This window comes from Xiphophorus couchianus, chromosome 18 (genome assembly GCF_001444195.1).
Source record: "Xiphophorus couchianus chromosome 18, X_couchianus-1.0, whole genome shotgun sequence".
NCBI lineage: Eukaryota > Metazoa > Chordata > Actinopteri > Cyprinodontiformes > Poeciliidae > Xiphophorus > Xiphophorus couchianus.
In genome coordinates this window covers 31769094-31796157 of record NC_040245.1, presented here as the reverse complement: position 1 = coordinate 31796157, position 27064 = coordinate 31769094, and the positions used below count along the sequence as shown (strand labels likewise).

The 27064-nt window shown below is 43.9% G+C and overlaps 1 protein-coding gene across 9 annotated transcripts in view; it reads left to right on the top strand.

The window, feature by feature from the left end:
* The first annotated feature begins 1077 nt into the window (after positions 1 to 1077).
* grip1 (glutamate receptor interacting protein 1) overlaps positions 1078 to 27064 on the top strand; it is a 60056-nt gene continuing 34069 nt past the window's right edge. For 2 of the 9 annotated variants that reach the window (XM_027999669.1, XM_027999659.1), the window contains exon 1: positions 15916 to 16208. In XM_027999669.1, the coding sequence (XP_027855470.1) occupies positions 16073 to 16208 (136 nt within the window). In that variant the 5' untranslated portion in view covers positions 15916 to 16072. Of the gene's footprint in view, positions 1457 to 15911; positions 16209 to 27064 lie in introns of those variants that run through there. The other 7 variants (XM_027999660.1, XM_027999662.1, XM_027999665.1 and 4 more) reach the window with 6 other exon arrangements.

The window sequence follows — 27064 nt, the reverse complement described above, 5'->3', positions numbered from 1 at the left end:
AGATTTTATTTATGAAACACTTACCAGCAAATGTTGAACCAAGATTTAGAGTTAAACACATATCATATATAATATTACTAATCAAATAATAAAAACTTAGAGTCATACACTGGTTTACCTGGCGGAAAACACAAAGGTTTCAGTTTCAGTTGTTGAAACAGGTGGGACATTGTTTGGGGGACTCCAAGTTTTGCTCCAAAAATACTCATAATTTACATGTAATTAGCGCCTAAGCTACAGATGTTAAACCAGGTCAGATATTTAAATACACAGAAGCCATCCATCCATGTGTCCAGGGCCGGACTGGCCGTTGGGAGGACCGAGACATTTCCCAGTGGGCTGGCCCACTCAGGATCATTGAATGGTTGGGGCAAAGGTTCGGTTTGGGTCGTACTTAAAAAAAACATCACTTATGTAGTTTGGGTGTTTACCTGGCTCAAACTCCCACGGACTGCAGGAAACTGTTGTTGCTAAGGTGTTAAAGAGATTTATGTACCCCCAAGATTCTGGGGAGCAATTACTGTCTCAATTTGATGCTTTAAATAGGACAGAAACCTGCTGGAGTCTAGACACAACAACACTGGTTCATCCAAAAGAGCTTAGGAGTCTTTTTTATGATAAACAGTCAGAACAGACCCTATCGGTTTGGAGATGGGGGTGCAACTACATACTTTTTGAGTGCTGTTAGAAAATCCCACCTAGAAATAACTTCTTCTCCATTTTCTGGCGACCCCCCAAGCTCAGCGCCCATATGCCTTGCATATAATGTAGAGTTACGTTTTATGCAACTGTCTGAAGCAAAAAGTTTAACTGAAACACAGTGAAAAGTCAAAACACCTGGAGAATTATTGATCATTACATTATAATAAAACTAGAGCGAACTGATTTGACGAAGAATATTTACATTTTACACAGTGTGTAAGTTTGTTTTAAAGTAGTTAAAGGACGGAAACGTGCTACGTTTATCTTTGCATCGATCTCCATCCTCTCTCCTGATCCTGCCACGAACGAATGATGCGCGTGCACAGCGGTGTTGTGAAACCAGTTGACAGCCCGGTAAATGGAGAGTTAATTTGGACCAGTCCGAGCTCCATCTGTGGAGATAACGGAGCAGACCGCGGAGCTGGCGGCTTCACAAACCTTCCGCCCCGCTCTCCTTCACGGTCATCACGTCACCCTCTCTCTCGTGCTCCCCCGGAGACCACAGAGGCTCGAGGGATAGAGTTACAGGAGAGGGAGGGGGTAGAGAGACCAAGAGGAGGAGTGGGAGGAGGAGAGAGAGGGAGGTGAAGCAGTTGAAGCTACGGCTAACTAGCCATGTTGCTGTCCCCGCCGCCGCTGCTGTTGGTGTGAGACTGCTAGCGGGCCGCCCTGGACTCCCTAACCGCCCTGAGGTGCATCATGCCCGGCTGGAAGAAGAACATTCCGGCCTGTCTCCAACCGGACCAGGAAGGAGGTAAGAGCGGACCCGGACTGGACCGTGCGTGTTCACTGCCACACGGACCGGTGAGCGTGCGTCTCCTGGCGCGTGTGTGTTTGTGGTGCTGCGCGCGCGCGGTAATTATCAGTAGAACCGCTCGTGCAGCTTGGTATTGGCTGGGTGTGTTTTCTATTTTTTTTAATTAGTGAAACTTGACACCGTGAATGTGTGCGCGTGCCTCTGAGATATCTCGTGCTAATCTCACGCGCAGTGACGTCCCCGTGATTTTTTTTTTCTTATTAATTTTCCTTACGCTGTGCGCTATAACGTGTTGGTGATCACCGGTGACCGGTTAACGAGCTGGCAGGTTAGCAGGGCTGCTAACAAGCTAGCCCGTTCTGGACCACCGGTGGGTCAGCCGGAGAGGCTGCCCTTGGTGTCCGTGTAACGACCACCTTCACCGGGCTGAGAGCGGCAGGCGGCAGCCTCTTGGTTCGCCCGGAGGTGAAATCTGTTGGTTTGAATTAAATATTGACAGAAGAAGCCGTAATGTTTTAACACGTTTTAGTTTCGGAAAGGATCATCATCGGTTTTCCGTCTTAAACCGTGTCAGCATTCTTCCTGTGTGAGCCTATAAAGGCAAAAAGTTACTAATAGTAGGCATGTAAACAAAATGTTCCAAAGAGTTGTAAATGATCTGAAAGCAAAAACAGGTGCAGTGAAAAGGAGTTAAGTGAGCTTCACTCCCCAGTGGTCATAATGTTATGCCTGATTGACGCGTAGCTGCAATCAAGTGTTAGGTGCACAAATTTGAATTTATGGTGGACATAATTCTGGCTGAAATTTGGACCAGACTTTTTTCCAGAAGTGGTGGAGTTTCATTACAGTTGGCTGGTTTCTTCTTAACCTGAGCTGTAAGCATGGTCCACAAATATTGGGAGACCACAAGCTTCCCCATTTTAACCCACAAGTTTCCCCATTTTAACCCACAAGTTTCCCCATTTTAACCCACAAGTTTCCCCATTTTAACCCACAAGCTTCCCCATTTTAACCCACAAGTTTCCCCATTTTAACCCACAAGCTTCCCCATTTTAACCCACAAGCTTCCCCATTTTAACCCACAAGTTTCCCCATTTTAACCCACAAGCTTCCCCATTTTAACCCACAAGCTTCCCCATTTTAACCCACAAGCTTCCCCATTTTAACCCACAAGTTTCCCCATTTTAACCCACAAGTTTCCCCATTTTAACCCACAAGCTTCCCCATTTTAACCCACAAGCTTCCCCATTTTAACCCACAAGCTTCCCCATTTTAACCCACAAGCTTCCCCATTTTAACCCACAAGTTTCCACATTTTAACCCACAAGCTTCCCCATTTTAACCCACAAGTTTCCACATTTTAACCCACAAGCTTCCACATTTTAACCCACAAGCTTCCACATTTTAACCCACAAGCTTCCACATTTTAACCCACAAGCTTCCACATTTTAACCCACAAGCTTCCACATTTTAACCCACAAGTTTCCCCATTTTAACCCACAAGCTTCCACATTTTAACCCACAAGCTTCCACATTTTAACCCACAAGCTTCCCCATTTTAACCCACAAGTTTCCCCATTTTAACCCACAAGCTTCCCCATTTTAACCCACAAGTTTCCACATTTTAACCCACAAGCTTCCACATTTTAACCCACAAGTTTCCACATTTTAACCCACAAGCTTCCCCATTTTAACCCACAAGTTTCCACATTTTAACCCACAAGCTTCCACATTTTAACCCACAAGCTTCCACATTTTAACACTCAAGCTTCCACATTTTAAGTGACATTTCCAAATTTTAGCTTGCGTTTCTAAATTTTAACCCTTGAATATCCAAATTTCAACCCACAAGTTTCCACATTTTTACTCATGTTTCTAAATTTTAATCCACAAGTTTCTATATTTTATCCCACGTTTACAAACTTGAACCCATCGTTTTAAAATTTAACCCACATTCCCACATTCAGCCCCCATTTTCTGAATTTTCACCTACACGTTTCCAAATTTTTACCCACAAGTTTCCAAGTTTTAACCCACATGTTATATAAAACGTAACATGGAAAAGTTTTGATATGAAAGCTGTTGTTTTATTTCAGTTTTTGACTGATCTAGCTAAGTAATGTTTTCTTTCTTAAAAACATGCATTTTACTAAAATGTTTACTTTGACTTACTGCTGACTTACTTTTAGAAAGTATTTTTCTGCTATTGAAGTAAAGTCCAGCTGAGTACGCCCACTTTATGACTCATTAGTGCTTGTTAAATCTGTTCAGATGAAGCAGAAAACAAGTCGTCCATCATCGTGATGGACGTTGCGTTGTGGTCAAACCAAAAACACGAATGTAATTTATTCCACTTGTCACATTCAGTAAACCATTTTTAGCTCTTATTTATGAGGTCTGAACCCCACAGACTGGTCATCAGAGCTCCTGAAGAAAATATGGTTTTAAATTGTATTGACTTCATTTCAACAACATAAAACTCAACAAAGATAATTAACAATGAACGTCTTAATTGTGCATTAAGTGGCAGGAAAAGCTGTTTATTTTCAGAGTGCCTGTTTAAGGAAAGAGACTTGGGTATGGATTATAACTTTCTTAGGGAGGAAGCCAACCTTGAGTCATTCAGAACCAAACATGACAGATTCAGCGTTTTCTTTTATCTGACCGCCAATAAAAGATTAATTTGTTTTGCTTCTTTTTATCGATCGGTTCATTAAAGCTGCAGAGTTTACGACAGAAGATTGCTTTACAGTTGCAAGGCTGAGAGATGTTATCTACAGACTGAAAGAAAACAGAGGACTGGAAGTGTGAGAAGAATGCGAAGCTGTGGTGCAGTGAAGGCCGTCATTTTTACACACTGCAGATGCATTTTGGGGTTTAATAGTTGGAGTTTTCCTGGAGTTATGAGCCTGCAACCGCCAGAGATAAATCAATTCTATTGATTATATGAATTTTTGGTTTTTGAAGAATTGATTTCTTGGAAAACCTGGAATTTTTTACACCAAACTTCAATGGAAACTATGGCACTCCCATGGCGGCCATCTTGTTTCACAACTGTGTTTTATAGCTTGTATTTATTTGAATTCAGTTCCACCCATCCATCCATCCATTGTCTGTTCACCCTTGTCCCTAATGGGGTCGGGAGGGTTGCTGGTGCCTATCTCCAGCTACGTTCCAGGCGGGAGGCGGGGTACACCCTGGACAGGTCGCCAGTCTGTCGCAGGGCAACACAGAGACATACAGGACAAACAACCATTCACACACAAACACACACCTAGGGAGAATTTAGATAGACCAATTAACCTAACAGTCATGTTTTTGGACTGTGGGAGGAAGCCGGAGTACCCGGAGAGAACCCACGCATGCACAGGGAGAACATGCAAACTCCATGCAGAAAGACCCCGGCCGGGAATCGAACCCAGGACCTTCTTGCTGCAAGGCAACAGTGCCACCAACTGCGCCACTGAGCAGCCCTGAATTCAGTTCTTTTACATAATATTAAGTTGAGGCTACAATTTTTAATTTTTAATTATGAGAATAAAGCCGTAATATTACAAAAAATACAGTCATACGATAAGTCAAAATAATGAGAGAATACAGTGTTAATATTGCTGGAATAAAGTTGTGATACTAGAAAAATTACAGTTTTTCTGGAGTAACGAGCCTGAAACCAGTAGGAAGAAAATGGTTTTATAGATTAACAAAATTTTTGGTTTATAAAGATATAAATTTTCGGAAAAACTTTTTTTTTTCCCACCAAACTATGTCAGCATTCCCAGGGCGGCCATCTTGTTTCACAAGCGTGTTTTACAGCTTTTAATTATCTGAATTCAGGTCGATTCCACGGCGTAATATTAGAGCCAGACTGATACTTTTTATTTTTCATTACGAGAATAAAGTTATAATGCCTCAAAAATGCAGTCGTACAACAATATAGTGGAAATATTGTGAGAATAAAGTGTTATTATTACCTCAATAAAGTCGTAATCTTACAAAAAAAACAGTAGTACGAGAATAAAGTTAAATGAACCAATCTTGATTCATCAGAATTGGTTCTCCTTTAGGAAAACTTTGATTTTTAAATGGTAAAATAGGGAAATTACCAAGACAAAAGCAAAAATCCCATAAATCCCGTTTAAGTTTGTCATTTATTAAACAGAAAATGCCAATTTGTTAGCTTTTTTTCCAGATGAAGATGAGAATTTCTCTCCTCTTCTATCGGATCCAGACTTTTTACATAAAAGTTTCAGCCTAATTAGCTCCAGAAATAGTTGGCAGATGATCCATCATGGGGTCGAGCGCCGGCCCGGCCCAGTTTGAGCCTCCAGACGGAGATACAGCTTAAATTTACAGTAGCGATGTTAAACCTGTGTGTGGAGATCCTGCGGAGGTGATGATGCACTCTGGATGTTTACCTTCCAGCCACTTCACTCCCCCAACAGCCAGAGACACAAACACAGAGGCTGGAACCTCCAGCCACAAGCAGGAGAGTAAAAATAGAGAATGGGTAAATAATTGATCAGGAAACCAAAAGAAAGCCGGTGAAGCGCTGCGCTACGGAGCCGGAGCATGTAGGAAATCAGATTCATCTGTACAGCCTGATGTTAGCCTGGTGTTACGCTGATGTCACCCTGATGTTAGCCTTATGTTAGCCTGATGTTAGCATGATGTCAGCCTGGTGTTACGCTAATGTTACCCTGATGTCAGCCTTATGTTAGCCTGGTGTTACGCTAATGTCACCCTGATTTTCTGCCTGATGTTAGCGTTATGTTATCCTGATGTTAGCCTGGTGTTACGCTAATGTCACCCTGATTTTCTGCCTGATGTTAGCGTTATGTTATCCTGATGTTAGCCTGGTGTTACGCTAATGTCACCCTGATGTTAGCGTTATGTTAGCCTGATGTTAGCATTATGTCAGCCTGATTTTACGCTAATGTCAGTGTGATGTCAGTGTTATATTGGCCTGATGTCAGTGTGATGTTAGCCTGATGTTAGCATGATGTCAGTGTGATGTCAGCGTCATATTGGCCTTATGTCAGCCTGATGTTAGCCTGGTGTTGGGCTGGTGTTAGCCTGATTTTAGGCTGATCTTAGCCGGATGTTAGCCTAATGTTAGGCTGACGATAGCCTGATGTCAGTGTGACGTCAGCCTGATTTTAGCCTGATTTTAGCATGATGTCAGTGTGATGTCAGCCTGACTTTAGCCTGATGTTAGCCTTATGTCAGTGTGATATTAGCCTGGTGTTAGCTGATATCAGCTGATAAGGAATTCAACTGAAGTTAAAATGCATTAGTTCATCCATCCGTCCATTTTACCTTTGATTTAGCCATCCGTCCATCGTTTATTTTTTATTTACTTTATAGTTTTATGGTGAATTTTGGATTTATTATATATAGTTTTTATTATTAATTCATATAGAAAAGAAAACAGCACAGCGGCAACATGTTTGAAATGAGCTTTATTTGTCCCGCCTCATGTCGTCCTGATGTCGGCCGTCCTCTCAGCAGGGTTTACTGCACAGCTGATGAGGAATTCAGGCTGAACACGAGTTAAAAGAAAAGAGGGAATTCAAAGTGGAGACAAAATGGCAGCTGCAGATGTTTAAACAGGAGTTTTGTCATGTTAATTAGTCAAATTTATCCCCTGAGTTTGGATCAGGAATTCAAATTAGACGATAAATATTCTGAGGACAAAGTCTGTGTGCTTCTTTTCTGTTGACATGATCTTCCTGCTGCTCACCAACCACTTTGTATCAGTGATTCTTTTTTGGTTCCATTTTGTGTTTGTCTCAGGTTTTATTAAAAGGGAAGCTCTGTTTACTCTCTGGGGTCGTTTTGTTAGCCTGATTTCTTCGAGGTTGATGGATCAGAGCGACTCAGAAAATGGAGCCTAAAGGGGATTTCTGGACATAAATGTTTATTTTTCTAACAGTAAATGATCTTTTGTGTTTCTCATATTCAACAGCTTGGTTGAGATATGAACTTTGACTAGACCATTTTTAGTCCTTGGTTCCTTTCTTTGGATGCACAGATATGAACATTTGGGCCGGTATCAATATCTGATATTAATTTGGATTATATGGGCGATAATCAATATTGACCGATCATCCATCCATCCATCCATCCATCCATCCATCCATCCATCCATCCATCCATCCATCCATTTCTTTCATTGTTATCTACTTTATAGTTTATGTATATAGTTTTTATTTTTTAATATCAGATGTCGGATCTGGTTCTGCCGTTCAGTCTGGGCCGTCGGCACCAGCTGGGTAAACCCGGCTTGTGTTGGTGTTGCGGCTGAAAGCTCGGGGAGCGGCTGAGTAAATGAAGCGCGGGAGGATGTTCTGAGCGGAGCGGCGGAGCGGCGGAGCCACCGCGTGTGTGTCAGAGCATGACATCATCCTGCCGTTTTAAGCTTTTGGACTAAGAAGCAGAGAAAATGGTTTTAACACAAACATACGCTGAAACACACACTGAGGCACACACAGCATCCTTTAAGAGGTGCTGATGTCAGAACTCTGCTCATCTTTGTGCTCAGGATTACTGAAGCAGACCTGACTCTGTCTCTGTGTGTGTGTGTGTGTGTGTGTGTGTGTGTGTGTGTGTTTACATCCATTTCCCTCAGCTTAGTGTATTATCTCCTCCGTTTCTCACAGATTTTACCCTTACTTCCTCCCTCTCTGTTTCTCTGAAGAACAAACTGCTGACTTTCTGTGCGACTTTTACCCATTTTCATGCGTTTGTTTCAAGTGCAAATATTGTTTCCAAAGCGAGTTACTCTGCCTGTGCAAAGCGGCACTCAGAAGTTTATATAAGGCTGGAAAAATATATCAAAGTAAAAGACAGAAGAGCGTTACCTCCAACTGTCAGACATTTACAGAAACATCCAAAAGAAATGCAGGATTATGAAAAAAATCAATATTTTTGTCCCTCATTTCATTCATCAAACACCGAGAGAAATATTCAAAGTCTTTATTTCTTGTACGGAGAATAAAAACTCAGAATTTGTTGCCTCAGAAAAATACATCAGATTAACAAAAAACAAAAAAATTATATTTTGAACAGAAATTCATGACTTCCCCCAGAAAAACACGATAGTAGAGGCGCTGCCGCAGGAATCAAGCATTATTTGAGTTAAAAATGTTTAAACTTGACAAGAAATTTTATATGACAAGATAATCATGTTATTATAAAACATTAACAATTCCTAAACACCAACTATAAAGTCTTAACCACCTCCCTTTGTGTTCACAAACTGACCAGACCATGTAGCCATCGTTAGGCCTGTTATAATAATCAATAAATCAATTAATCGCATGATAAATTAAAACAAGCTCAGTCATTTCCATTTGCATGATTTTTTTTAACGAAAACTGAATGATAAAAGTCTTCGGTTTGGTGCTTAGGTCCTTTTTTGACAATTTGGAGAACTTTTTAATTAATTTTATTTGTTGTTTCTGATGGTTTGTTTATTATTTTGGATGTTTAAAGAGTTTTCCAGTTCCAGTGTTAAATATTCATTAGAATTTAAAGTTTATTGATTTTTGAGATTGATTTCTTGCATTATTATGCTATTATCTTACTTGAAAAGGATCTCAGAACAACAATATTATCGTTTATCGCGATAACTTCTAGGACAATTTATCATCAAGCTAAATTTATTATGGTTTTTCATCATTAGGGGAATATTGTCAAAGTTTTGCAGACATTTGTAATGGAAACACAGAGGCCAGTCACAATAGCAAATTTCAGTGGATAATAAATTTATCCCAGAGTTTATTGCGATAAATGATAATATTGTTATAATTATGCAAGAAGAAATATGAAGTCTGTAAACAAAATTGTCCTTTAAGAAAAACACTAGTTGAGACCAAACTGAAGACTTTTATCATCCAGTTTTTGGCAGAAAGAGAGAAAAGAGGAATAAATATAAATTATTCAGATGTAAATTATTGAGTTTATTTTTATGTCTTATTGCGACAGGCCTGGATGTCTGAAGCCCTGTGTTGGACATCTGAAGTGCACGTGTTGGGGAGGTCTCTGCTTGGCCCATCTCTGTTAATTTAGCTTAAATGCATCAATATTTGTTAGTTGTCTTTGAAAACTGAGAGACGGTTGAATGGCTGGAGACTCAGTTGAATAAAACCTCGGAGAATTGCTTTGTTTTTTCAAAATTTTTAACTTTTTGATGTTGCTCTGCATTTTTATTAGCAACAGCCTGATGTTTTTTCTCAGAATGTGATCGCTAATAATTTCTCTGCCATTATAGGAATAAGCTTCCTATCATCAGACTGGATGCTAATCTCAGGATTACAGTCACCTGTTGGAAACAAGATTATTAATCTGTCTTTGTTGCTCACAACGACTTGCTGATATTCAGCGTTCAGCTTTGGTTTTCAGCTTAAATTTAGCATTTTGAAAATCTGAGCAGAAAAAATTAAGACACAACAAAAAAAATAGGATTTTAATTCCAGATGGAAGTGAGTGTAATACACACACACACACACACATACACACTCTGAGCCCTGGCAGCTTCCAGGTGGACACGCTGGCATCACACACAGTCATTTTCCACGTGGATAAACCCAGCGTGGACGTAGAGCCGTTCACACCTTGCGTCCCAGCATGTCTCTGATGGTCCAGCGCTCGGCCCGGCTCCACAGCCTGCAGAGACGGACTCCTCTCTGATCCGCTTCATCCTCTATTGTGTGCCTGTCTGCCTCCTGCACTCGTCTGATAACTGATTTTTTTGTTGCTTCCTCCTTTTAGGTTGAGCTCTGAGACAAAACGCTGCAGGTTCGGTTCAGTCCGGCGTGAACTCTCGTAAGGTGTGGATTCTGGGAAACCGGTGCTTGTTTTCTCCAGGAATGCAGCTCAGTCATGGATTTTTCTCATGCACAGATGTACTAACCACAGGGAATACAAATGATGTTGCTTGTTTGAGAGCTGCAGATTCACGCCGTGGGTTTGTGTGAATCAGTTCTTCTTGCAGAATGAATTCCTCCTCAGGAAATCTGGTGATTGAAAATAAATTTTTCTGCTTCCCAATAAGACTTCTGGTCTCTTCTATGGACTGTCTTCTTAAACGGTATCATAATTATTTCTGTAAGTGTACAATAAGGAGCTAAAGCTTTAAAGTACAGTGGATTCTCACCTATTCATTGATTTTTCTGTGGAGTGTAACTCCAAATTCATCGCAGAAAAAACAATTATTTGCTTTTCTTTTGTACAGTAGAAGTAAAAAGGCAGTTTGGGTAGCTAAAATACTTTGGTCGTAATGCTAGACCGAAACTACCAAATTGCAACATTTGTTACATTTTCAGTTGCTGCGATTCTCTTTCACACTTCACTGTATCAAAGAACCAAAATGTTTTTTAAAAAGCAGTTCTCCTCCTCGCCTGTGGGGGCGCTGCACCAAGAATCACTGAAGGAAACAACATGAAGAAGACACTGAGCGTAACTTTCTTAGTCACAAAATGGAAACAAAAATGGAGGCATCAGATTTTTTCTTTTGTCACTGGCAAAAGACCGTGAGTCATTTCTAGCGCTAGGCTAGTCCGCTTGTTTTGGTTGTATTTACCCAGAATGCTCTGCATTGTAGTCCACTTCCTGCTTTTGGAGCGGTTTCCTCCTAACCAAGACTGAGGTTTGTAGGGGGACCAGAGTTCGGTTAGCATTCACACTTCCCCAAACAAACCAGACTTTCTAGGCAAACGGACTGGAGTTGGACTGAAGCGGACTACTGTACGTCAAGCATCTGTCATTTTTTTATGTGGGTTTTCATAGTTATTTTATATTTTTACTCTCTTTGACTCTGTTAAGAGGTGGGAATCTGTTGAGCAGCCAACATCCAAAGAAAAACATTCAAACCTGGACAAATTTTTGATCAAGACAGTTGGAAGGAAAGTGTTTTACAGTAGGTGCTTTGGTTGAAAGTTTGTTACTCTAAAAGACTAAAAACTTTGTCAGGAATTTAAGGTAGTAATGAAATGGCTCTTCATAAACTTACTTGACGTTTCCTCCAGAAGCATCTATGGATATATCAGAACTTTCCCGTGTTTTTGGTTGTTTGGTCTTGTTTTTGTCCTCCAACTGGATGTGGGTCCAGGTTGGACCGAGCCTTTGGTGAATGATCGGAGGTCGATGCCTTGTGTGTTTTTGTGTCCATTAGGAACCAGGGTCAGCCACTCTGCAGTCCATTAGAACCACTGATTCTCTCTTTTTAACCTCTTTTACTTCGTTTCCATCCGTCTCACTCGGCCTCAGGCGTCATCAATCATTGCCTGACTCTGCCCCACTGCATTATGGGTAGTTTCCAGTGTAAAAACCCAACAGAAACGTTCGGTTTTCCTCTCCAGACTGCTGGGTGTAACTTACAGCTCCACACGCTGCAGTTCCTCAAAGTGGACAGCAGGTGGCAGCAGAGGATAAACTGCTTGCATGCTTGTGTTTAAGTGGAGCGTGGAGAACCAGATTACACACACACACACACACACACACACAGACACACACACACACACTCACAGATGTGCCGTCCAATCACGTTACAGAGCAGCAGAAGCCTGGAAGCGATATGGAAATGAGCTTCTCCACTTTAGCAGCCTCTTTCTCTCTCCGCCTTTCTCAGTCAGCGCCTCTCGACCCGGCGGTCGGTTGTCAGTTCTGTGAGCGTAAAGCTTTGCTGAATTAGCTTTTGGGCTGCTGAAGCCCTCGGGAACGTCTGACAGGTGAGGAGGGAGGAGTCGAGCTTTTCTCCTGGTCCTCAAAGATGCTGATCCAACTTTACCTTCAAACATCCCTCTTGGATTCTTCTTCTCACATCCAGATTGTCGCTGTAGGTCCGGTGATGCGCCACACATTAAATCCACATTTCACTTCTCCAGTTTACAGGTTAAAATGCTCGTAGTTGAGGCAATAAACCTCAAAACTGTTGCTGGTGAGTTTCTATTCCAGCCCCCAAAAGTCCAAATAATGCAGACTCTGCAGCTTTGGACTCAAGGAGATTTGAGTGACTTTATGCTGGCGCCAGATGGGCCGGTCTGAGTATTTCAGAACCAGCTAATCTACTGGGATTTTCACACACGACCATCTCTGAGGTTCCAAAAAGAGAAAATATCCGGTTGGAAAACGCCTGGTTGGTCAGAGTAGAGACAAAAGCAACAAATAACCACAAACAGTTACATTCACTGTTACAGTTACGTTTTACTACACTGCACTCTTTACTTTTGCTTGAGAAATTTTATTATGAAGTCAAACAAAGAGTCAAATTTCTGGATTTTGTTTTAACATGTTTTAACCAAACATTCCCCTGACACAGACACAGCTACAGTTTGTGTTAAAGTTTCATCAGTTTTTAATTAAAAGAAACTGATTTGGAAACATTTTCTTTAGTCTGATTCTATTTTTTGTTACTTGTATGAATTTTTGTCATATTTGTCCTTAAAATACTAAAATTTCCACGTAACTTTAGATTTTGGTCCATCTGATGATGTAATTTTTGAATATTAAATTATTAATTTGATCATCTACTCAGTACTTTTTACCAAATACTTTTTTACTCTTACTTGAGTCATTTCTTGGATGGCTACTTTTGAAGTTTTTTTTATTATTACCATTTTATTATATAATGGTTTCAAAACAACAATAGTATCGTTTATTGCAATAACTTCTGGGACAATTTATCGTCCAGAAAAGTTTGTTTAATTTAATAAAGTATTTTTGAATTAAACTGCAGTGAGTTTTTAGAGTCTGAACACTTTAAACTCTAAACTCACGTCGCTGCTGCTGGACTCCCTGCAGACCGGCTGTCAGTCAGAGCGAATCAGGAATCAAGCGATGGTTACCGAGCGTCACAGTGTTTTACGGTTCCTGCAGTCAGTTTTTAATGCAACTTTTACACCTTTTCTCACCTAACAGACACAAATCAGGGATTTCCCTGAGATTTTATACGATAAACCAGCAGTCTGCAACCTTTAGTTGTAAAAACAGCCTTTTGATAAATATCTACTATGAGACCTTTGTCATCTTTGCAAAACCGCCTTCTTATTTACTATATTTTTAGGTTATAAAATAAATAAAACTTAAATTTCTTTCTGTTATTGGGTGCTGATATTTAGATATTTAGGCTTCCAAACCCTAATTAGTTAGACTTTTATGATATCGTTTATCATTTATTGTGATAAATTTGGAATTCCAGAGTTTGAAAAATCACTTGCTAGAAAAAACTCAGACATTTTCTCAAAAATTCCTGTTTTAAAAGTAATTTTTTTTTACTTTTGACACTGGAAAATGTTATTTTTTTCTAGAAAAATTCAGATTTTTTGCTAGCAAATTTGCAACTTTTGTAACTCAAACATTTCCAAGATTCATCTCAAAATCTCCACCAAATTCTCAACTTTACAAACTCAGAAATTTCTAAGTTTTTCTAGAAAATTTCAGACAGTTTTTGGCAGAAATTGACTCCTACTTTTTCATAAGTGTTTCTTGTCTGCAATGAATCTAATACGCCGTAGAGTGTAATCTAGTGTGGAAATTGAATACAGTAGTTTCTGATTTCTGCAGAGTGCAGATCAGTCTAATTTGATGAATTTGCCTCGTTCTGTTTCTTTCGGCCTGATCTTCAGTCTGTGTTGTAGTTTTTGCTGCTCCAGCATCTTTTCCTCTGGATTCTTATTAAAAACGAACTCAGACGTTTCCCATCACCTCCCGTCTGTCGTCCGTCTGAACCTTTCCCAGGAATCCCATCAGGTTCTGGGCTCAGAAACGACCCTTTTGAAACATGAAGACTTTAATTTTAGTCCAACCTGGAAGCTTCAGACGGTGTTAATTTGTCTCCTGTGTTTTTGATTTTTCTGCTCTCGGCTTGTTTGGCTTTTCTTCTGCCAACTGGGATCTGCTTGGATCAGCGATGAGCTTCTGCTGGATCAACAGTTTGGTTTGTGGATTAAAAAAAGGAATTGCAGTAATTGAAGAGTTGATATTTTAATATTTTATAGTAAATCTGACCACATTTATCCCATCACCTACTCTAAAGCAGACTTTAGTGGATCCAAATATGCATTTAATTAACTTATTAATTAAAAACAGCAGGTGTTTTCAGAGGGAGTCGCCTGAATCTGGTTTAGTGCAGATAAAATGCAAACTGGTTCCCTGTTAATGACGCAAACATGCAAAACTCCTACTTAACAAAAATAATTGGGTTTGGATTCTTAGTTTGTTGTTGAGCAGGTAACAAAAAATGAAAATAGATGTTTTAGCTTTTAAAAAAGTTATTTACTACTTTTTGTTTAACAGACTAACATTTTCTGCTCTCTCAGGTTGAAAACATCGCTTTTCCAGTATGTTCAGGTTGTAAAGTATATCTAGGTTTGGGCTTTGACTAGGCCATTCTGGGATGTAAAAGATATTCATGAATATTGTTGGGTGATTTTATTTAGAGTATCAGAATAAAGGGGGTCGGAGTAAAAATTCAGGTTGCTCTTTTCAGTAGAGCTGAGCGATATGGCTAAAAAATATCAGATTTTTTTCATTCCAGATATGATTTTTGATTTTAGTCGATTTCTTTTCTAAAACATAATTTACAAAATATTTTTAAAAAGCGGCTTTTTGTGTTGGATTTCTCATAATATTACAACGTTTTTCTGACTTTATTCTGGTAATTAAAAAATAAATTGTATCCTGGCCTTAATATCCCATCATAAATTTAATCTTAATTCAAATGTAAGAAGAAGTAAAACAAGATGGCCACCGTAGGCGTGAAAAAAATCCTTATTCTCCAAAAGTCAAACATTTAATTAATTGATCAAATTGATTTCTCACCCTGCCCTGCTTTTCAGATTTCTGAGTGAAATTTTTAGTTGGTCTGTTGCATAAAATCTCCATAAAAAGCATGAAGTTTGTGATTTCTGTGACACATTGTGGTAAAATATTGGTCTACGGTGGCAGAATTGGAAACTTCTGAGCGTTTTCCGGGGGATGCTGGTGTTGCTCTTTGGTCCGGTCGGAGTGAGCAAACTGAGAAACGCTGACCAGGTGTTGTTTCCAGAAAGGTGGAAGACAGAAAACCGGTGGAGATAAAAAACAAAACAAAAAAAACCGCCGCCTCTTCCTCTCAGCGCGAAATTACAGACCATGCCAAGGAATCCAGAGCCCGCCCCTCCCCCTTGGAGTGTGAAGAGGAGGAGGAAGGTGGCAATCATGGATGAGAAGGAGGAAAGGATGACAAAGAAAGGGAGGAAGGAGCTAATGAAGGAGAGGAAGCACACAATGGAGAGCTGAGATGAAGGAGTGTTTTGTGTGTGTGAGGCGAGGTTTTTGATTGGCCGAGGCCGCTGAAAGAAGACTGGAACAGAGGAGGAGAGGAAGGCTGCAGAGAATACAAAGAGCAAGTGTGTCAGAGAGAGTGTGTGTGAGGCGTCCAGAGGTGTGTGTGTGTGTGTATGTGTGTGTGTGTGAGTGCAGCAGCAAGCAAAAAGCCAAGAGGAGGAGGAGGAAACCTGATCCCACTCCCTCTCCCCGTCTGCCCGTGTGTAGTTCGCTCATCATCCTCAGCATCGCTGCTAGCTTAGCCCGGCCCGGTTTGGACCCGGTTTGGACCCGTGGTGCGCCGGGATGGAGAGGTTCCTGGCCCTGCTGCGCCTCCTGAGCCGGAGGCGGCGAGGGAGGCGGTACCGGGCGGACGACGACTACCAGGAAGGCTATGAAGACGTTTACTACTACACCAGCAAGTACAACACACACCTTCTGAGTGAGTGCTGCAGGCAGGGCAGCTTATCAACAGATTATCACTGCTGAAGGAGCTCCAAGCTGGGGCTGGAGTCCTCCTCAGAGGACGCCGGGGCATTTAAAGCGGCCCGGCTGGGCGCAGGGAGCAGGTGCACGCGAGGTTCCCTTCGATTTGACTTTAAAATGAGGTGAAAATAGGAGCGCGTGGCGGCTTCTCCATTATAGATGAAGGTCTTTTCTCAGTTACGGCACACACGCCCGCTCAGGTGTCCAGGTGGATCGTTGGTAATAACAAGGCAGGAAGTGTTTACAGGAGGAAGGAATGTGGGAAATTCATATAATTCCAGGTTTCTGTTGCGGTGAAATCCTGCTGAACTTCAACAAGCGTTGCAGGAATCCTCTTCTTAGCTTTTATTTACGGATCAGACTTCTCCCGGTGGACATGATTTATCGTGATTAATCTAATTTAGTAATCGCAAGCTGGCGTATACACTCTAAAAAAGAAAATTTGCTGAAAGAACACGGCATGTTTTTCTTCCTGTCTAAGAAAAATTAGTAAAAAAGTAGAAAACCTGCGACTGCAGCTGCTTTGCATGTACTTTATCTTAGCGCTAAAACGATTAATCAGATTTATCGTGATGATTTGATTATTGAAATAACTGATTTAGTAATTGATTAATCATGAACTGGTATTCTTTAGAAATGAAAGTTTATTGATCTTTGAGAGAAACTGGATCAAACTGGATGTTGTTGGTTTATAAGAAAATAGTTTGAATTGTTAGTTTAGAACAATTTAGAGCAAAAACCTTCTTTGTAAAAAGCCATTTTAAGCAATATGGCTTAAAAATTTAATCTTTTTAATACTTTTTTGTTTTCTTTTCTAAAAAAATAATTACAAATGAGAGAGAATATTTTTAAAAAGTGTTTTTTTATTTCAGTCATCCCTTCTGTGAGTTGCACAATGCAGGATTTTGGTGTAATTATAACAACATAGTCAAAATATTAGCAGTAAAAAGATGCAATTTTACCAGAAGAAATCTTAAAATTATGTGAAAATAGTTTTTTTTGTAAGAAAAAGCTTCTGCTGCATCCAGCTCAGTTTGTCTTGTTCTTTTTTCAAAATACTCAGTAATTTCTACAAAAGTTTCAAAGTTCTGCTACTGATAATAGTTTGATGCTGATGTGTTAAAATATTAAGTGTTTCCTTATTTGTAAAACCAACGTATAGCTTCACAAGATGCTCTACTTTTACTTTTTTGTTATTTTTGGAGTTTTCATGAAGTCGCCACTTTATTCTCGTATTATTAAGTGTGCTTGTCAACCAAGATGGCCGCTCTGGGCAAGGACTACATTGGTGAAAGAAAAATTTCCCAAAGATTCAGTCTTCAAAAACCAAAAATTTGATTAATAGATAAAATCAGTTTAATGCTCAACCGTAGAAGAATTAATAAAAAAATATATTTTCCATCTTCAGACTTTCCAATCAATCGGATCTGTTCCAATCTTTATTCTCTCATCTTTAATTTCAGTTTAAATTTGACCGTTTTCAGGTGTTTACTTCATTAAAAATCCAAACCCTTTTATTTCTAACGCGGCCGTGTCGGACAAAGCTGAGCTGTCTTTGTTCTGACAGCTTCTTCCATCCGTCCCTGAATAAATTTACAAATCAGGCCTCTGTGGATCTGATGCCGTCAGATCAGACTGGATCTGTTGCTAAAAAGGTGGCAGGGCGTGGCGCTTTCAGCCTGATCCTGCATGTTTTTTACTTTTTTAGACTCTGATTTACCCTCTGAGGCCAGTTTGGATCTAAATATACCAAACAAATCAATCTATTGAAGTGACAACGTTCAGACTTGTTTCAGGCACCTGGGACATCAAAAGAAGGACATTTGCTTAAAGAACAACAGACAAAAAGCAGCAATTATGCCAAAACTGTACAAATGTATAAATATTGCATTTAAAATACAAATAACCTTCTTTGCATGTAAATTTGTTCCTCCCATAATTCCTAAAGTCACAGTTTAGCTTCACCTGGTTTAAAAAATCCTATTTAAAATTTGAAGTCTTGTCATGATCTGTGTCTTTCTGTGTTTATTTAGAGTTTTCTGTCCCCTTAAGTCTCTTCGTTGTCCTGTCCTCCCCTTGATTGTTCCCAGGTGTGTCTCGTTTCTATGATTACCCCCAGTGTATTTAGTGTCACCTGTGTGTCTGTTCTTTGTCGGGTCCTTGTCGTTACTTGCCGCCCTTGGCGTTTGTCGTGCCGTTCCTGTGTGCCCTGTCTACCTTTCGTCCCTCGTTAACCGTTTGCTACCGGCGTCGAGCCCTGGCTTTAGCTCGGCCGTGCTGCCCGGCTTTGGGACTGTTTTTGGACTGTGTGTTGCCTTATTAAATTCCTTATTCATCATACCTGGGTCTACAGCGTCTGCCTCACCACCATCCACACCACTTACATGACAGAAGGACCCGACCAGACCGAACGGTGAGGCTCGCTATTATGGACCCAGCTGGAGTGAGGTTCCCTCCGAAAAAGCAGAGCGGACCGAGGCGGAGATCCAGCAGGGAGGACAGGGAGCTAGCTGAAGCTCTCGCCGACCTGCAGCGGGAGCTTTTCCGGGGAACAAGGCTGGTGTTAGCACCCCCCGGGTACGGCCCCCGTCGATTCCTTCGTCCGGGAAGCCAGCGACCTGAGCCGCCGGTGGAACCGGCCCCTCGTCGCTTTCCGGAAACACCTCCTCCGCCGTCTACCCGGAGACAGCGACGTGAGCCGCCGGTGGACCCGGCCCCTCGTCGCTTTCCGGAAACACCTCCTCCGCCGTCTACCCGGAGACAGCGACGTGAGCCGCCGGTGGACCCGGCCCCTCGTTGCTTTCCGGGAACACCTCCTCCGCCGTCTACCCGGAGACAGCGACGTGAGCCGCCGGTGGAACCGGCCCCTCGTCGCTTTCCGGAAACACCTCCTCCGCCGTCTACCCGGAGACAGCGACGTGAGCCGCCGGTGGACCCGGCCCCTCGTCGCTTTCCGGAAACACCTCCTCCGCCGTCTACCCGGAGACAGCGACGTGAGCCGCCGGTGGACCCGGCCCCTCGTTGCTTTCCGGGAACACCTCCTCCGCCGTCTACCCGGAGACAGCGACGTGAGCCGCCGGTGGACCCGGCCCCTCGTTGCTTTCCGGGAACACCTCCTCCGCCGTCTACCCGGAGACAGCGACGTGAGCCGCCGGTGGACCCGGCCCCTCGTCGCTTTCCGGAAGCACCTCCTCCGCTGCGAGCTCGGAGACAGCGATGGGAGCCGCCGAGGGACCCGGCCCCTCGTCGCCTTCCGGAGCTGTCGCCCCCGCAGCCGGTTCCAAGGCTTCGCTGCGGCTCGCCCCCGCAGCCGTTTCCAAGGCTTCGCTGCGGCTCGCCCCCGGAGCCCGTTCCGAGGCTTCGCTGCGGCTCGCAGCCGCTTCCGAGGCTTCGCTGCGGCTCGCCCCCGCAGCCGTTTCCAAGGCTTCGCTGCGGCTCGCCCCCGGAGCCCGTTCCGAGGCTTCGCTGCGGCTCGCAGCCGCTTCCGAGGCTTCGCTGCGGCTCGCCCCCGCAGCCGCTTCCGAGGCTTCGCTGCGGCTCGCAGCCGCTTCCGAGGCTTCGCTGCGGCTCGCCCCCGCAGCCGTTTCCAAGGCTTCGCTGCGGCTCGCCCCCGGAGCCCGTTCCGAGGCTTCGCTGCGGCTCGCAGCCGCTTCCGAGGCTTCGCTGCGGCTCGCCCCCGCAGCCGCTTCCGAGGCTTCGCTGCGGTTCGCCCCCGCAGCCGGGACCGAGGCTCCGCTCCGGCTCACCTCCAGCCGGCGCACCCGAGGCCGAATCAGCCGGCGTTCCAGCCGGCGCACCCGAGGCCGAATCAGCCGGCGTTCCAGCCGGCGCACCCGAGGCCGAATCAGCCGGCGTTCCCGCCGAGACCCCGACTCCCGAGACTCTCTACGTTCCCTCCGAGACCCCGACTCCCGAGACCCCCTGTGTTCCGACCGAGACCCCCTGTGTTCCAACCGAGACCCTCTACGTTCCTTCCGGGACCCCGACTCCCGAGACCCTCTGCGTTCCTCCTGAGACCCTGACCCTCTGTGTTCCTCCTGAGACCCCGACTCCCTGTGTTCCTCCAGAGACTCCCTGCGTTCCTCCCGAGACCCCGACTCCCGAGACCCCCAGTGTTCCGACCGAGACTCCCTGCGTTCCTACCGAGACTCCCTGCGTTCCGACTCAGACTCCCAGCGTTCCACCCGAGACCCTGACCTCCAGCGTTCCACCCGAGACTCTGACCTCCAGCGTTCCACCCGAGACTCTGACCTCCAGCGTTCCACCCGAGACTCTGACCTCCAGCGTTCCACCCGAGACCCTGACCTCCAGCGTTCCTCCAGAGACCCTGACCTCCTGCGTTCCTCCAGAGACCCTGACCCTCTGCGTTCCCTCCGAGACCCTGACCCTCTGCGTTCCCTCCGAGACCCTGACCCTCTGCGTTCCCTCCGAGACCCTGACCCCCGAGACCTTGACTCCCGAGACCCCGAGGACCAAGACCCCCTGCGTTCCTCACAAGACTCCCAGTGTTCCGACCCAGACCCCCTACGATCCTCCTGAGACCCCGACCTTCTGTGTTCCCACTGAGACCCCCTGTGCTCCACCAGAGACCCTGCCTCGGGGGGCTCGTCGTCGCCGTCTGTGGGCGGCCCCCGGGACTCCCCGTTGCCACCTCCGGCGCCGCGGACGGCCGCTAGACCACCTCCGGGGTTCCCGCCTCCAGCGCCGCGGGCGACCGCCGGACCGCCTCCGTGGTTCCCGTCTCCAGCGCCACGGACGGCCGCCGGACCGCCTCCGTGGTTCCCGTCTCCAGCGCCACGGACGGCCGCTGGACCGCCTCCGTGGTTCCCGCCTCCAGCGCCGCGGACGACCGCCGGACCACCTCCGTAGTTCCCGCTGCCGCGGACGACCGCCAGACCACCTCAGTGGTTCCCGCCTCCTTTGCCTCCGCCCACCCTGTGGGTAGTTTTTTTTTTTTTTGTTGTTTATGGACTCTTGGCCCTTCTTGTTTTTCCGCCCACGACTGTGGGTTGTTTTTTTTTGTTCGTTTGGACTCTGGCCCGCCGTCCGGCACCCCTCCACCCACCCTTGTTGGGTTTTTTGGGTTTTTTTTTTTTTTTTTTTTTTTCTTGGGCGTCTGGTAGCCGCCCTTGAGGGGGGGGGTACTGTCATGATCTGTGTCTTTCTGTGTTTATTTAGAGTTTTCTGTCCCCTTAAGTCTCTTCGTTGTCCTGTCCTCCCCTTGATTGTTCCCAGGTGTGTCTCGTTTCTATGATTACCCCCAGTGTATTTAGTGTCACCTGTGTGTCTGTTCTTTGTCGGGTCCTTGTCGTTACTTGCCGCCCTTGGCGTTTGTCGTGCCGTTCCTGTGTGCCCTGTCTACCTTTCGTCCCTCGTTAACCGTTTGCTACCGGCGTCGAGCCCTGGCTTTAGCTCGGCCGTGCTGCCCGGCTTTGGGACTGTTTTTGGACTGTGTGTTGCCTTATTAAATTCCTTATTCATCATACCTGGGTCTACAGCGTCTGCCTCACCACCATCCACACCACTTACATGACAAGTCTGGCTCTCTCTCGCTCTTTCACAGCCTGGATGAAACAGACATATTGGATTTAACAGTTCGCTCAAGTTTATTTCTGAATACTTGTGACATATATCATATATGTCATTGTAGTATCAGTGTTTGCAGTTCACAGGATTGGATGCTAATATTTATTTACCGGTTGGATGGAGTGTTAGTGGAGCAGATGCCCAGAATGCTGAAGGCAATGGTGAACAAAATGGGATTTATTGCACCTGTTATCATGTAGTCTTGATGAAAATTGCGAAGAGGTTGTAATGTAGTTACAGTTTCCACAGTTTGGTTTGTTCTGCTGATTTTTTAGGTGGTTTATGGTCTGGAAATGTCGGAGAAATGTTGTTAAAATCTGAAGTTTCATCTCGATTTCTGGGCTTTAAAGGATGGGATTTTTTAAAAAAAGCACCAACATATTTTCTTCTAGATGACTAGAGAAGATATTTAGTGTTTGATTTCCTGCAGCTGGTTTTCATGGGTGAACCCTGGTTCCCGTCGCCGTCTGCGAACCTTCAGAGAAACCGCCGACTGGACTTTTCCAAACTGATTAACGATTCTGTTTGGCCGCCTCTCGCTGGTTTTCCCCAAAGAAGACCCAACAAACAACTCTGAGTGCGAATTTAATCGTCTAAAACATGACTTCTGAGCATGTTTACATGCTGAGATTTACTGCTGAACTTTGACCCTGCTTTGGGAATGTACAGTTTGTGTGTGTTTGTGCTGCAGAGCTGCCAAAAGGCATTTCTCGAAGCCATCGTCCGATTCAGGGTGTGTGTTGTGGTCATTGCAGCGTGTGATTATATTTGAAAGCGATTTATGGCTGGTTGACTGACTAACCCGGAGACAAACACAGAAACTCTCCTCAGACCTGCTTTATTGGGGCTTTACTCCCTGATTTAATGTCTTTACCAACATTAACGTGACAATCGGTGATACCCGGGTTTTTACATCTTTTCCCCCTTATGAGTCACATTTCTATTCAAAGGGGAGATGTGTTTATGTGCTAGGCTCATTTTTACAAATCTAACATTTTAATCATCGATGTAGTTTAATTGATCTACTCCAATCAACTATGTAGCTTAATTATTACTGTATGAATACATGAATCCGTTTCTCATAAATATTAGAAAACAAAATGTATGCAGACTAAGTGATCAATGTCTCAGGTAGAAGTTGGGACCGATATAAATTCCTAAAAAAATACTTTTTGGACATAAATCTAAATTTTATAACATTATAATCTATTATTTATCACAGGACATAAAAAACAATTTTCTGAGCAAATGAGCAAAAACAAAGCAGTACATCAGAGGATTTACCAGAGTGGAGAAGCAGACATTTTTCTAGAGGTCCCACCACAGTTAACAGTCTAGACTTTGACTAGGCCTTTGCAGCACCTTGAATCTTCTCTATTTACTCCCTGAATCAATCTTGGACAGATTGACTCATGTCTGTCAATCAACCAGCTTTTTCACATTTCGTGATGTTACACCAACAAACTGCAGCGTGTTTTATTGGGACTTTATGTGGTAGAGCAACACAAAAGTTGCTCATAAATATGAAATGAGGGATAAATCCTTGCAGTTTGTGGTGCAACATGACAAAATGTCAGACTTTGAACTTCTCAGATTAAATGTTTCCCCCTCAGATCTGTTGATGATGAGCAGCTTTCTAATGTTTTTAGCAGTCACTGTCTCCTGTCTCACCTCCCCTCTCCGACCGCTCCGTCGTCTCAGCATGTGCAGAAATATTATGATGCATACATTAACACACAGAGAAAGTGACGGTTGGATGATCCAGAGCTCAGAGCTGTGCAGCTCACAGCCGTCATGTGTGATGCGAAGGCTGCTGACATAGAAAACGTGCTAATTAATGCATTAAATCGGCGCTCGGTTAACATCTCTGTGTCCAACGTGACGGAGATGAAAGATCAGGAAAACTCTGCTGCGTCTGATTGTTCCTGTTTGGAGGAAACAAATCTGTTAAAAGCAGGAACATCTTTGTTTTTATCCCTTCCTGGCTGCCATTAGCAGACCCATCATGAAGCGTTCGCCTACATGTTTTTTAACATGTGTGAATGTGTTAGACTCCCCTCGACTCCGCCGGCTCCAAGGCCCACGTCCTCCACTCGTCCGTCAGCTGCCGTTGGCGCCGAGCCGCTTCGTCCGGAGGCGGCGTTCTTCTCCCGATTATCTTCACAGCCCATGAACACACACGAGCGAGCGGCGGAAAGTAGAGCAGAAATTCGCGCAATTAATTAATCTGCAGGCCTCTCAGGATTCACTGCACTTTCCCCTCATTATTTGGATTTGATGTTTAATTAGTTCTTTTAAATTAAAGAACAACTTCCTCATTTTCCCCCTCTGATTCCCTGCAGACAGTTGCCAGTTCATTAGGTACATCTGGCTCTGAGTGATGCAACAAACCCGGCGCTTTCCATATTTCTACCGCTCAGGACGTCCTGCTGGTTTCTGTTCTTGCTGCTGTTTTATTCTCTTAATCTGCAGCTTCATATTTTACTCACATGGCTGGGAAAATTGGTCAATGTGGCAATTTGAATAATTTCTTTTTAGTTTGAGAAAAACTTACTCTTTGAAACAACTTTCTCTATAATCTGTGTTGAAACTCTGGGACTGCTGAAATTCCACACCACATCTTTAGTCCGCTTTAATCCAACGTCCAGTTCGTTCAAGTGCTAATGCTAATCAGCCCAAAATGCGAACTCTGGTCCGCCTTCAAACCTCGGTCACTGTTCAGTTAAAGTGAACTCTGGTGCGATTTCAATGTCAACGCCAAGGCTGCTCCAAAAGCAGGAAGTGGAGAACGGTGCAAAGCATTCTGGGTAAATACAACCAAAGCAAACTAGCTAGCGTTAGCAAAAGAAATGAATTGTGGTCTTTAGCTAAAGACAAAAGAGAAGTCCTGCAACTGCTAAAATCAGATGGCACTCCATTTACATTTCATGTAAATTTCATGAAGACGGAAGTAGAGCTCAGTGTTTCCTTCAGTGGTTCTTGGTGCAGCGCCCCTAAAGGCGAGGAGGGGAACAGGATGCTGAAAGGGTTTGGTTGGTTTGACTCAGCGTAGTGTGAAAGAGAACCACAGCTGGAAATAGAACAAATGTTGCAGTTTTGGTCCCAGATTGAACCGAGTCTAACAGACTAGCTAAAGCTGGTTGTCTTTTGCTTTTTTAGTTACCTTCATTCCACGTACGGCACAGGTCGGTCGGTGCGGTTTGGTCCGCCGTATTCAGGAGAGCGTTTCCACCGCCAGCTGGACCCAAAGTCGATTTAGACACCAATACATATTTCCCAGGTGTCGACACACTTCTGTGGATTCGTATTTGATGCTTTAAGCTGCGCTTTCCTACCAAGATGGCGGTCATGTTTGTGGACTCGGAGGGATTCAAAACTAGGACCTTTTTGCTTTAGGACAACAATGCAAACAACTTGGATTCTTTGTCACGTCTTGTTTTTATTCTTAGCCAGATGCAGAGTTCTGGTTCTGGTCGGACTCAGTGTGTCGTGGCTTCATCCCATCTTCACCGCCTCTCACATGAGCCGGTCTGTTGGGCCGAGACTATTCTCTCTAATTAAGGGGTGGCACGTCTCTTCTTCTTCTTCCCGTCACAGAGGCGTGTTATTAACACCCAGTTTATGTGCGCACACAGAAGAAGATGTCATGGTGACTCAAAACCTCGTGTTCACACACACACGCACACACGCACACCCGCCCCCCACACACACACGCACACACACACGCACACCCCTACACACGCGCACCCACACCGATTTTGTTGTTTTGCCAGCAGCTGTGATGATAACCTGGAATGTGTGTGTGTGGTTGGGGGCGGGGTGTGTGTGTGTGTGTGTATGTGTGTGTGAGCTCTGCTTTCATCTGTAAAATCACTCTTTTGTACGTCGCGGGGTCGCTCTCGCCCCTCAATTATTCATCGGCCTGTTTCCATGGTAACCGCTGCGGCCGCATGCGCGTGTGTTCGGCAGCAGCGGGACGGGCTTCATCAGCTCGCGACGGTGTATTATTACACGCGAGGTGCGTTCAGGGACGTCCGTAAACTTGGGCACTTAGCAGCAGAACCTTTCTGCGCTGGAACCGGTTGGTTTGCATTGATGCTGAATCTGGTTCTGGTTTCTTTTGGTTCTGCTTCCTGTAACTCTTTTCCTGGTTCTGATTCTAGTCGCGATAGCGGCTTATCTTGGCCCGGTTTCTCGGTTCTGCTGGATCCACCTTCTGATTTATGATACAACTAGTTCTGTTCGTTAGCTGGTTCTGGTTCATTAGCTGGTTCTGCCCCAGTTTGTTGGATTTTAACAGATTTTTTCATTTGATCCTGTTTGAATTCTTTGGACCTTTCAGAACCAGTGTTATAGATAAAATTTGGTTCTGTTTTTAGACTCTCGAGGAACACTGTGATCCATGTAGTTCTGGTTCTTTTGGTTCAGAATCCCGGAGTCCAGATCTATCTGGGTTCTGGTTCTGATGGGTTTATGGATCTCAGCTGGTTCTTCTTCATTTCTGATGTTCTCTTAACGGTTTTACTGGTACTGATCCAAGATACAGTCGATGGTTCTTCTGAGTCCAGTTCTGTCTGGATTTATCTGATCTGCTCAGCTGGTTCTGAGTTGTTGGGTTTAGCTCGGATCGAATCCCATTGCTTGAAGGTTTCAGAACCATTGTCAGGTAGGATAGGTTCTGTTTGGTTTGGACCTCCACTGAACCAGAATGTTTCTTATTTTTGGTAATTTGTTGGGTTTGAAGTGTTCTGGTTCTGTTTCGAACTGCTCTGGGATCTTTTCATGCTTATTATTTGATTTGGGTCTGGGTTCAGTCTGGTTCTGAACCAGCTCTGGTCTTTCTGAATGTGCTGGTTCTGAAACTCCACAGTGGTTCTAATCTAACTGGTTACTGGTTCTGGTTTCTGTTGGTTTTTATTGATTTAAACTGGTTGTGAATGGTTTGGGTTCTTTTATATTGTATCCTCTTGGTACTGGTACTATTACTGGTTCTGGTTCTGGCTTTAAATTATTTAGGTTTTCTGGTTTCGTTCTGACTGATTTGGGTCTTTGCTTTGATGAATCTGCTTCTCGCAGGTTCTGGTTTTAAATATTTTCTAAATTAATCTGGTTGGAGTTGGTTCTGCTGATTCCGAACCATTTGTCTGGTTCTGGCTGGATCTTTCAGAACTTTTGTCAGACCCATTTCTGACTGGTCTGATGGTTAATCGGATAGAACTTCCTGTG